The sequence below is a fragment of the Trichomycterus rosablanca genome, chromosome 4 (assembly GCF_030014385.1).
Source record: "Trichomycterus rosablanca isolate fTriRos1 chromosome 4, fTriRos1.hap1, whole genome shotgun sequence".
Taxonomy (NCBI): Eukaryota; Metazoa; Chordata; class Actinopteri; order Siluriformes; family Trichomycteridae; genus Trichomycterus; species Trichomycterus rosablanca.
Genome location: NC_085991.1, coordinates 6,016,110 through 6,027,494, shown reverse-complemented (window position 1 = coordinate 6,027,494; position 11,385 = coordinate 6,016,110). Strand labels below are relative to the sequence as shown.

The following is an 11,385-nucleotide window of genomic DNA, read 5'->3' as shown; positions in this document are numbered from 1 at the left end:
CGATTATTGGAATAGAGTAGCACTCAGGGTGTTCATCATGGGCCCTGGACCCATATTAGCCCTGAAAATAGTGCTTACTAAAACTGAATGAATATGTACTTAGATTAAAATCTCTTTTATCGTTGACTTATTGTCAAATGGAGCTTTTAAGGAGAAATGATGCCCCCTGCTGAAAGCAATGCAGTAGTGCTCATGGCAGATCGGTGCTGATTCAATTTTCTCCTACATATAGTCTATTTAAAGGAAATAAACACTTACTGTATTGTGCTTTCATTTGTTTAGTTCATCAACAATAACTGCTTTACCTTAATTTGGGTCACAGCTGGTCCGGAGCCTTTCTGTCCAGCTAATTCATATCAATGCATTACACCCTTATACTTAGGAAAAGCACCCTTAAGCTGAACAGCACCCACACCATCTGATGTACCACCCTGACCCCTTCCACTGACCCCCTTCTTCATAAATGAATGTAAACATTTGTTGTTAAAAGATCATAATGGCAACAGAAGCTCTGTTGTTAAGCTACTAGACAGCTAATCAAAAGGTTGCTGATTTAATGTGACGGTTTGGTTTCTGAGCAAGACTCTTAATTTTCAATTGCTTGCATTGCAGTGCATTTAGTCAGAACTGTGAGCACCCAATACCCAATAGCTTATAAGTTCCTGACCTGTGACCTACACCACATGTAGGTGCAGCCTGCACCGGGAAGTGCCAGGCTACTGTGGCATCTGCTTCCAAATACCGACCCAATTATCCCGTATATAAGTGAAATAATCCTTTATTTCAGAACGACATGAGTAAAATACACAAGCAGATTCATTTAGCAAATTTGATAGTCTTAAAATGAGCTTAAGTTAACAGCTTTAGCATAAAATTACAAACAATACCATATAAATACCAATTATTACAATTCAAAAGACAATCAAACCCTCTAGAAATGCAAGTAAGGTCAGTAGTATTATTACAAACACTGGGATTATATCATTTACAGCAGCTTCATATTATTCATAAGGTAAGGAAGGACACACCACTCGGCTGCCACTTTGTAAGAAACGTTGTACACTCGTGTCATTATCCAAACAGACGTAATGCAGCAGCACACTGGCAAATGCTGGAGTTACTTTTTTTCTCTGCAACCCATTTTTTGGCTGTCGACCCACATGAGCGGGAAATGTGATCTCACTGGCTTTGACTGTGGCATGGTAGTTACTTTCACACAAGCTGGTTTAAGTCAGAAATTGTTGGTCTGATCTGCTGGTGTTTGTACACGCAAGTGTCTAGATTTTGCACAGAAAGGTGCAGAGAACCAACAACAAAACATCCAGTAAGCGGCAAGTGAGTCTCATTTATAAAACAGGTCTAAGACTGGAGAACCAGACTGGTTCGAAATGATATGAATGCTACGTTAACTCACTGCTTATATTTGTCATATGTACAGATATATGTGTATATTACAACGATATTTTGCATATCCCATATGTTTGGAAGCTGGGGTCAGAGTGCAGGGTCAGCCATTGTACAGCACCCCTGGAGAAGAGAGGATTAAGGGCCTTGTTCAAGAGCCCAACAGTGGTGCTGGCACCGTCCCAGTAAGGGTAAAAAGAAACCTTGAAGCAGACTGGCTACATCACAAGATGGAACAGGAATCTGATTCAAATAGGACAGTTGAAGAAAACATGAAGCAAAACTGCCGCTCACTGGATGTTTCGGAACCATTCTTGAGTCCCAGGAACATACTCAAACCAGTTAATCCGGCAGAAACAACCATGCCAACCCCAAAGTTACTTAGATCCCATTTTTCCACATTCTAATGTTTACATTAAACATTAACCAAAGCTTCTAAGCCAGGTCTTTATAATGCTATTTTTGGTGCTGCCACCTTATGACGGTCATATTTGATCATTAGATTAAAGAGCAGTTGTTTCTTATAAAGTGGCCATGGAGTGTATGTGGTCAGTGAGTCAATTTTCCAAGCGTTTTCTTGTCAGGGTCTTCTCAGAGTTAGTCATGCAGCTGGTCAGAAAAGTCCGGCACCTGTTCGAATAGTCTTCAGGACAGTCACGGAACAGACTCACGTGAGCTGGCGTTATGAAGTCAAAGCTCTCTACGTGCAGTCTTTTCTCCTGAAGCGCCCTGACCATCTTCTCGATGTCCCTGTATCTGATCACCCGGTCCGCTCTAGAGTACAGGTACATCTGCGGCCAGGGCGCCGGCCGCTCCATCATGGCGTCGTAGTGGTTTCTGTGGAAGTATTTGGTAACGGGGTACAGGACGACCCTCAGCAGGATTACGGTCACGGCGAACAGAGCCATGAGGAACCAGCGCAGGAGCACGTTGACCTTCGGGCCCAGCGTGGTTTTGAGGGCTCGGAGGGCCCCTCGGACATTTTGACTGCCCGGTGCGCTGTCGATGACCGAGCCAACTACGTGCAGAGAGCTGAACTGCTGGTCGCTCTGCAGGAGCTCCACCATGTAGCGGTAGAGCATGAAGCCGCCGTTGCTGAACACGTGAAAGAAAATGGGGTTGTTCTCCACCTCGTAGTCAAAGAGGAGTTCGAGCAGTTTGCGCGCCGTGCTTCGGAGCTCTTTGTAGCCGAACGATTCGGAGATGAATACCGTCTTCAAGGGAGCCGTGTAGTGAATGGTTACGCATCCCTGAAATGATTGCACAAGGTAAGATATCATTAATTATAGGGCTGGGCGATATATCGAGATTTTATAAAATATCGATATATTTTCATACGCGATATAAGATAAGACAATATCGCGTATATCGATATACAGTGTATCACAAAAGTGAGTACACCCCTCACATTTCTGCAGATATTTAAGTATATCTTTTCATGGGACAACACTGACAAAATGACACTTTGACACAATGAAAAGTAGTCTGTGTGCAGCTTATATAACAGTGTAAATTTATTCTTCCCTCAAAATAACTCAATATACAACCATTAATGTCTAAACCACCGGCAACAAAAGTGAGTACACCCCTAAGAGACTACACCCCTAAATGTCCAAATTGAGCACTGCTTGTCATTTTCCCTCCAAAATGTCATGTGATTTGTTAGTGTTACTAGGTCTCAGGTGTGCATAGGGAGCAGGTGTGTTCAATTTAGTAGTACAGCTCTCACACTCTCTCATACTGGTCACTGAAAGTTCCAACATGGCACCTCATGGCAAAGAACTCTCTGAGGATCTTAAAAGACGAATTGTTGCGCTACATGAAGATGGCCAAGGCTACAAGAAGATTGCCAACACCCTGAAACTGAGCTGCAGCACAGTGGCCAAGATCATCCAGCGTTTTAAAAGAGCAGGGTCCACTCAGAACAGACCTCGCGTTGGTCGTCCAAAGAAGCTGAGTGCACGTGCTCAGCGTCACATCCAACTGCTGTCTTTGAAAGATAGGCGCAGGAGTGCTGTCAGCATTGCTGCAGAGATTGAAAACGTGGGGGGTCAGCCTGTCAGTGCTCAGACCATACTCCGCACACTACATCAAATTGGTCTGCATGGCTGTCACCCCAGAAGGAAGCCTCTTCTGAAGTCTCTACACAAGAAAGCCCGCAAACAGTTTGCTGAAGACATGTCAACAAAGGACATGGATTACTGGAACCATGTCCTATGGTCTGATGAGACCAAGATTAATTTGTTTGGGTCAGATGGTCTCAAGCATGTGTGGCGGCAATCAGGTGAGGAGTACAAAGATAAGTGTGTCATGCCTACAGTCAAGCATGGTGGTGGGAATGCGATGGTCTGGGGCTGCATGAGTGCAGCAGGTGTTGGGGAGTTACATTTCATTGAGGGACACATGAACTCCAATATGTACTGTGAAATACTGAAGCAGAGCATGATCCCCTCCCTCCGGAAACTGGGTCGCAGGGCAGTGTTCCAGCATGATAATGACGCCAAACACACCTCTAACACGACCACTGCTTTATTGAAGAGGCTGAGGGTAAAGGTGATGGACTGGCCAAGCATGTCTCCAGACCTAAACCCAATAGAACATCTTTGGGGCATCCTCAAGCGGAAGGTGGAGGAGCGCAAAGTCTCGAATATCCGCCAGCTCCGTGATGTCGTCATAGAGGAGTGGAAAAGCATTCCAGTGGCAACCTGTGAAGCTCTGGTAAACTCCATGCCCAGGAGAGTTAAGGCAGTTCTGGGAAATAATGGTGGCCACACAAAATATTGACACTTCAGGAACTTTCACTAAGGGGTGTACTCACTTTTGTTGCCGGTGGTTTAGACATTAATGGCTGTATATTGAGTTATTTTAAGGGAAGAATAAATTTACACTGTTATATTAGCTGCACACAGACTACTTTTCATTGTGTCAAAGTGTCATTTTGTCAGTGTTGTCCCATGAAAAGATATACTTAAATATCTGCAGAAATGTGAGGGGTGTACTCACTTTTGTGATACACTGTAGATGTTGCTTTCCAGTTAGATCCGACAGTTCGTCTTTCTCTTCTCCCAGTTTGTCTCTGCACATGTTCACCTGCCCCGCCCCTCTCCCTCACTGAACACAACTCGCCCCTCCCCACCGCCAATTCTTTCTGCCCTCAGAACACGTTTCTGTAAGTAAAACTCCCATGATAGCATGGAGACGGTGGAGGAGCTGCTTAGTAAAAAGAATAATAATGGCTCAATTATTTGGAGATGGTTCGGATTCAAAGTATCAGATGAGCAGCAGAATAATGTATTCTGTAGAGAACGCTGAAAACAAGTCCAGACAAAAGGTTCCAGCTCCGTGTACCTTTGGTCATTCGTTTTTCACTTCAAATCCCAAAGTTGAAAAACAAGAAAACGAGTCGTTATTCGTTTTAAAAACCAATATTGGAACTAGGGATGTCCCGATCCGATCTCACAGATCGGGATCGGGGCCGATCAAGGCATTTTTAACTGATCGGAAATCGGCTTTACTAATGCCGATCATAACCCGATCTTTTGTTTCACGTCAGCATGTCCGCTGTGTGGAAATACTTTAAATTGGAAAGTGAAACGAGTCCAACAGCGGTGTAATGTCTGCAATGCGAGCGTTTCACGAGGCGGTGGGAGCAGAGCTGCGTTCATTACTGTAGAATTTTACTATTTACATGGTGTGTGAGTCGAGGATCACGCCGGTTTACAAAACAATAACTTTTTATCCGAGTATGAAAACTTCAGGACCGTAACATACAGCTTTTACCAGTTTACGCGTTACAAGACTGAACGACATCTCAGTATCAAGCACTCTGATTGGCTTAGTTATGTAACCGAGCATCGTAGTGATGCACTTGCTTAATAAAGAAATAAATACACGGTATATTCACAAATTGTCGGGAGCATAACACTTTATTAACTTCTTCTGTTCCGAATAGCGGACAGCCAGAGCCGAGCACGCTATTCCATGCACTATGGAAGCCCCAAAGGGTCAAAACACACTCACTTTGCGTAGACCCGTCCATCAAACCATTGTCACAATGCAAGCACTTTAAGAACTGGCTTTCCTTCATAACAAAAGAGTGACTTTCCATTTTATTTTGGTATTCAGGTTTACTGTAATGCTGTTAAGTAACTTATTTGTTTTTTTATATTCAAGTTAAGCTGCTACACCACTTGTGAGTGGAGATTTCTGTTCATTTTTAGTGCATCACTGCATTAAACAGAATTGTGTTCTTTGAATATAAAGTTCAAAGTGAAACTGTAATTATCACTCATTTTGAGTGTTCTAGTTTTACTACTACAATGCTGCACTTAGTTTGTTTACTTTTATTTTGTAAAAGAACATTAAGCAATAGCTTGGATGCAGGCAATTTTTTTTACAGCACTGCAGAGCTATTCAGTTGTTAAACATATACATTGGATTAATCTGAATAACTGTAATGTACTTGAAGTGTGCACTGTGTAAACAGTATTATCTAGTTCTTATCTAGACAATATCTAGAAAATACAAGTATCGGTTTGAGAATCGGTATCGGATCGGGATCAAAATTAAAGATCGGGATCGGGAACAAAAAAACGTGATCGGGACATCCCTAATTGGAACACGGAAATAAACAAACACAAGCGCATGCACGCGCCGACATGCACGTGTTTACTTTATATATAAACAGTGTATGCACGTGTTGAGAAAGTAATAATAACGTAACGGTGCGTCTCCTTGTGTGTTTGTATATGTGATGTGCATGTATTTGCTCTATCTGTAAAAATCAAACATTATGGGGAGTGACTTCTGTACTGGATGTTGTACGTGGTCGTGATCAGATAAATTCTGATACCTTCCCTACACACTCGCTCCCTGCGCCCTATAGCGCACTTAACATTCTTAAAGGGCCAGACAATATATTTGTAATTCACATTACACGACAGGCGAGACGTTAGAAAACAACAAACTTTTTCTCAGAATAGCTCTTTTTTTTTTTAAGGAAAAATAGTTCCTGTGTGAAGCTTCCCCAGCATGAATATTAATAAAAGTGCCTGTAAAAATGTTTGGTATTTAGTATTTGGAACATGTAGCTTTGTCTCAGAAGTGTCTTGTTGTTAATACCTTATGGGATGAAAAAATATCGAGATATATATCGTATATCGCCATTCAGCTAAAATATATCGAGATATAATTTTTGATCCATATCGCCCAGCCCTAGTTCATTAGTACATTTATTATGAAGGATAGTAAGATTAGGGCTTACTTGTTCATTATAAATCGAGCTGTACTTCGACAGATGTTTGTCTTTGCAGCCAGCCCAGCCTAACAGAATAACAACAGGTTCCTTCGTTCTATGCCAGTATTTCTCTGAAAGCAAAGAGAAAAAAATTGTACAGTGATCCCTCACTTATCGCGGGTGTTACGTTCCAGGACCACCCGCGATAAGTGAAAATCCGCGAAGTAGCGACGCTATATCTATTTTAATATTTATACATTATTTTAGTAGTTATACACTATTTTAAGTTTTTATAAACCCTCCCCACTCACTTATACACTACATAACACTTTCCCATTCCCTTAATAACCTTTCCCACTGTACCTGTTTCTTTTAAAACACTCCTTAAATGTTCATACATACTGTACACTAAAAGTGTTTTAAACTCTTAAACCTAGATACGTAATTTTTAAAATTTGATCAGCGACTGGTATACAGAGCAGCATTCTCTGGTTGGTTGCTTTCCATCAGTCAACCAATCATGTGTTGTTTACAATCTCACGTCGGCAAGTAGCGTCTCAAGCGGCCGCTGGGTAGGTCCTACTTTGCGTTTTTGGTGTGTACAGTATTCATCCTACGCATGTGAAGAACGAGTACCGCAAAAACCAGCGAAACAGCGAAAATACCGCGATAAATATTTTACACTACTATTTAAGTGAAAACCCGCGAAACAGCGAGTCCGCGAAAAGCAAACCGCGAAGTAGCGAGGGACCACTGTACTGTTATTGGAGGGAGTAACAGTCTACTGATTGTACAAGGTTGGTTTGCTAAAACAATCAATTCTTTATAAGATGACAAGAACATTTGAGAATATTGTGTATATTCTCATTCTAAACTCTTATGCATTTATCACTGAAATACAGTGTATCACAAAAGTGAGTACACCCCTCACATTTCTGCAGATATTTAAGTATATCTTTTCATGGGACAACACTGACAAAATGACACTTTCACACAATGAAAAGTAGTCTGTGTGCAGCTTATATAACAGTGTAAATTTATTCTTCCCTCAAAATAACTCAATATACAGCCATTAATGTCTAAACCACCGGCAACAAAAGTGAGTACACCCCTAAGAGACTACACCCCTAAATGTCCAAATTGAGCACTGCTTGTCATTTTCCCTCCAAAATGTCATGTGATTTGTTAGTGTTACTAGGTCTCAGGTGTGCATAGGGAGCAGGTGTGTTCAATTTAGTAGTACAGCTCTCACACTCTCTCATACTGGTCACTGAAAGTTCCAATATGGCACCTCATGGCAAAGAACTCTCTGAGGATCTTAAAAGACGAATTGTTGCGCTACATGAAGATGGCCAAGGCTACAAGAAGATTGCCAACACCCTGAAACTGAGCTGCAGCACAGTGGCCAAGATCATCCAGCGTTTTAAAAGAGCAGGGTCCACTCAGAACAGACCTCGCGTTGGTCGTCCAAAGAAGCTGAGTGCACGTGCTCAGCGTCACATCCAACTGCTGTCTTTGAAAGATAGGCGCAGGAGTGCTGTCAGCATTGCTGCAGAGATTGAAAAGGTGGGGGGTCAGCCTGTCAGTGCTCAGACCATACGCCGCACACTACATCAAATTGGTCTGCATGGCTGTCACCCCAGAAGGAAGCCTCTTCTGAAGTCTCTACACAAGAATGCCCGCAAACAGTTTGCTGAAGACATGTCAACAAAGGACATGGATTACTGGAACCATGTCCTATGGTCTGATGAGACCAAGATTAATTTGTTTGGTTCAGATGGTCTCAAGCATGTGTGGTGGCAATCAGGTGAGGAGTACAAAGATAAGTGTGTCATGCCTACAGTCAAGCATGGTGGTGGGAATGCCATGGTCTGGGGCTGCATGAGTGCAGCAGGTGTTGGGGAGTTACATTTCATTGAGGGACACATGAACTCCAATATGTACTGTGAAATACTGAAGCAGAGCATGATCCCCTCCTTCCGGAAACTGGGTCGCAGGGCAGTGTTCCAGCATGATAATGACCCCAAACCCACCTCTAAGACGACCACTGCTTTATTGAAGAGGCTGAGGGTAAAGGTGATGGACTGGCCAAGCATGTCTCCAGACCTAAACCCAATAGAACATCTTTGGGGCATCCTCAAGCGGAAGGTGGAGGAGCGCAAAGTCTCGAATATCCGCCAGCTCCGTGATGTCGTCATGGAGGAGTGGAAAAGCATTCCAGTGGCAACCTGTGAAGCTCTGGTAAACTCCATGCCCAGGAGAGTTAAGGCAGTTCTGGGAAATAATGGTGGCCACACAAAATATTGACACTTCAGGAACTTTCACTAAGGGGTGTACTCACTTTTGTTGCCGGTGGTTTAGACATTAATGGCTGTATATTGAGTTATTTTGAGGGAAGAATAAATTTACACTGTTATATAAGCTGCACACAGACTACTTTTCATTGTGTGAAAGTGTCATTTTGTCAGTGTTGTCCCATGAAAAGATATACTTAAATATCTGCAGAAATGTGAGGGGTGTACTCACTTTTGTGATACACTGTATATACTGTAGCCTAGCGGTTAAGGTACTGGACTAGTAATCAGAAGGTTGCTGGTTCGAACCCCACCACTGCCAGGTTTCTGCTGTTGGGCCCTTGAGCAAGGTCCTTAACCCTCAATTGCTCAGACTGTAAGTCGCTTTGGATAAAGGCGTCTGCTAAATGCCGAAAATGTAAATGTAAATGTCAATATAAAGTCTGACTGCACGTTAAACTCTGTACTTGTGGATCTGTGTTTGTCATGTTTTACACTTTTGGCTTGTGGATCTGTGCATATATGGATATTTTGCATTATACACCAGTAAAAAGGTAACTAGTTAGTGCTAGTAATGAACTGTTCTGTGAAAATTGTTTGCCCACATTGTTTAGGCTCATCTTACTGCTCTCCATCACTGTTCTTCATAACATTCTGGCGGCACGGTGGCTAAGTGGGTAGCACTGTTGCCTCACAGCATGAAGGTCCTGGGTTCGATCCCCGGGTGGGGCGGTCCGGGTCCTTTCTGTGTGGAGTTTGCATGTTCTCCCTGTGTCTGCGTGGGTTTCCCCCGGGAGCTCCGGTTACCTCCCACAGTCCAAAGACATGCAAGTGAGGTGAATTGGAGATACAAAATTGCCCATGACTGTGTTTGATATAACCTTGTGAACTGATGAATCTTGTGTAATGAGTAACTACCGTTCCTGTCATGAATGTAACCAAAGTGTAAAACATGATGTTAAAATCCTAATAAACAAACACACATAACATTCTACTGGCAGTTGAAGGTTAAACGTCTTGCCGAAGGACCCAACATTGGCAACTTTCTGATTACCAGTCCAAACCCCTCAAGCCATGTCTTTAATAACATCAGTTGGAGCACAGGGGCACAGGCATACTATTACTTATTAGGATTTTAACGTCATGTTTTACACACTTTGTTACATCAGTTATTCATCAGTTAACAATTCACCTCATTTGCATGTCTTTGGACTGTGGGAGGAAACCCACACAGAAGAGAACATGCAAACTCCACACAGGAAGGACCCAGATCGCCCCGCCTGGGGATCAAACCCAGGACCTTCTTGTTGTGAGGCGACAGTGCTACCCACTGAACCAATTTGCTGCTCCAACACAGGCACAGTGAAACAGGAAAGGGCCTTCCCTAAATTGTGGCCACAACGTGATTTATTTTCAATGTAAATTAAAGACTTAAAGTCCATGATTAAAAGTGGTGTTGTCATACATTAGGCCATAATAATGATATAAAGCTTCAATGTAGTGTTATCAGTCTAGGGATTCAACTGTAAGAACCGATTCAAAGAGTCGATTCCGTTATGAACGACTCGTCGCTAGGATATACGATATTGTACGGGATTTTGTCTAATATCAGTATCAAATATTAATAAAATGTCAATTTATAGAAATATAAAATAAGAATAGAATCTAAATACACAAATGTCAAAATCAAAACAAGAAAACTAAACTAAACACTTAAAGCATAACGCTTAATAACATCACTAAGCGATTGACAATAGATGCGGCTTTGCTTCCACACAATAGCATTTAGCTAACACAGCTAGCCTGACTGTTACAGTATTGAGCTGTCATTCACTATTATTAGCTTACTGGCTAACGCTATTTATAAACCTTACCTGTTATCTGCGGCTCTGGAAAAACTATGTTGTAATCCATGCCATCGTCTCCCATATTTACAACTTTTATTATTGCCTGACAGCCATTAATATTTAAATTAAACGAGTCTTCGCTGCCTGAACCTGTTCAAAAACGCAGTGACTGCTCAAAGTACAGCTTTCTTCAGCACTTCCGGTGGACGCTTTAGGCTGACTACCAAACGCGACCATATGTCATATCTAGTGCACTACATAGGCTACATTACCCTTTATTCTGCCCCTTATCTAGTACCCTTCGGTAGTCTGAAGTAAGGAATTTGCAATACAGCCTCAGTTCTAATAAATGTAATACGCAATTTTAACATTCATTCATTCATTCATTGTTTTACCACCGCTTTATGGGCAGCACAGCGGCTAAGTGGGTAGCACTGTCGCCTCACAGCAAAAAGGTCCTGGGTTCGATCCCCAGGTGGGGTGGTCCGGGTCCTTTCTGTGTGGAGTTTGCATGTTCTCCCCGTGTCTGTGTGGGTTTACTCCGGGTGCTCCGGTTTCCTCCCACAGTAAATTGGAGACACTAAATTGTCCATGACTGTGTTCT

The 11,385-nt window shown here is 42.5% G+C and overlaps 1 protein-coding gene across 1 annotated transcript; it reads right to left on the bottom strand.

Annotated features, from left to right (window-relative positions):
- Nucleotides 1–789: 789 nt before the first annotated feature.
- On the bottom strand, nucleotides 790–10,925 carry tmem53 (transmembrane protein 53). Its single transcript, XM_062992999.1, has 3 exons — nucleotides 10,809–10,925; nucleotides 6,668–6,771; nucleotides 790–2,654 (listed from the first exon to the last, which is right to left on the bottom strand). The coding sequence occupies exons 1-3, from the start codon at nucleotides 10,861–10,863 to the stop codon at nucleotides 1,962–1,964; spliced, it is 852 nt and encodes a 283-aa protein (XP_062849069.1). The 5' UTR covers nucleotides 10,864–10,925; the 3' UTR covers nucleotides 790–1,961.
- Nucleotides 10,926–11,385: the final 460 nt, after the last annotated feature.

Bases quoted from the DNA above. Each gene is read 5' to 3' on its own strand.
- tmem53 (XM_062992999.1), bottom strand. From the start codon at position 10,863: ATGGGAGACGATGGCATGGATTACAACATAGTTTTTCCAGAGCCGCAG. The intron at 6,772-10,808 runs GTAAGGTTTATA...CTTTGCTTTCAG, and splicing joins TCCAGAGCCGCAGATAACAG to AGAAATACTGGCATAGAACG. The intron at 2,655-6,667 runs GTAAGCCCTAAT...CAATCATTTCAG, and splicing joins GCTCGATTTATAATGAACAA to GGATGCGTAACCATTCACTA.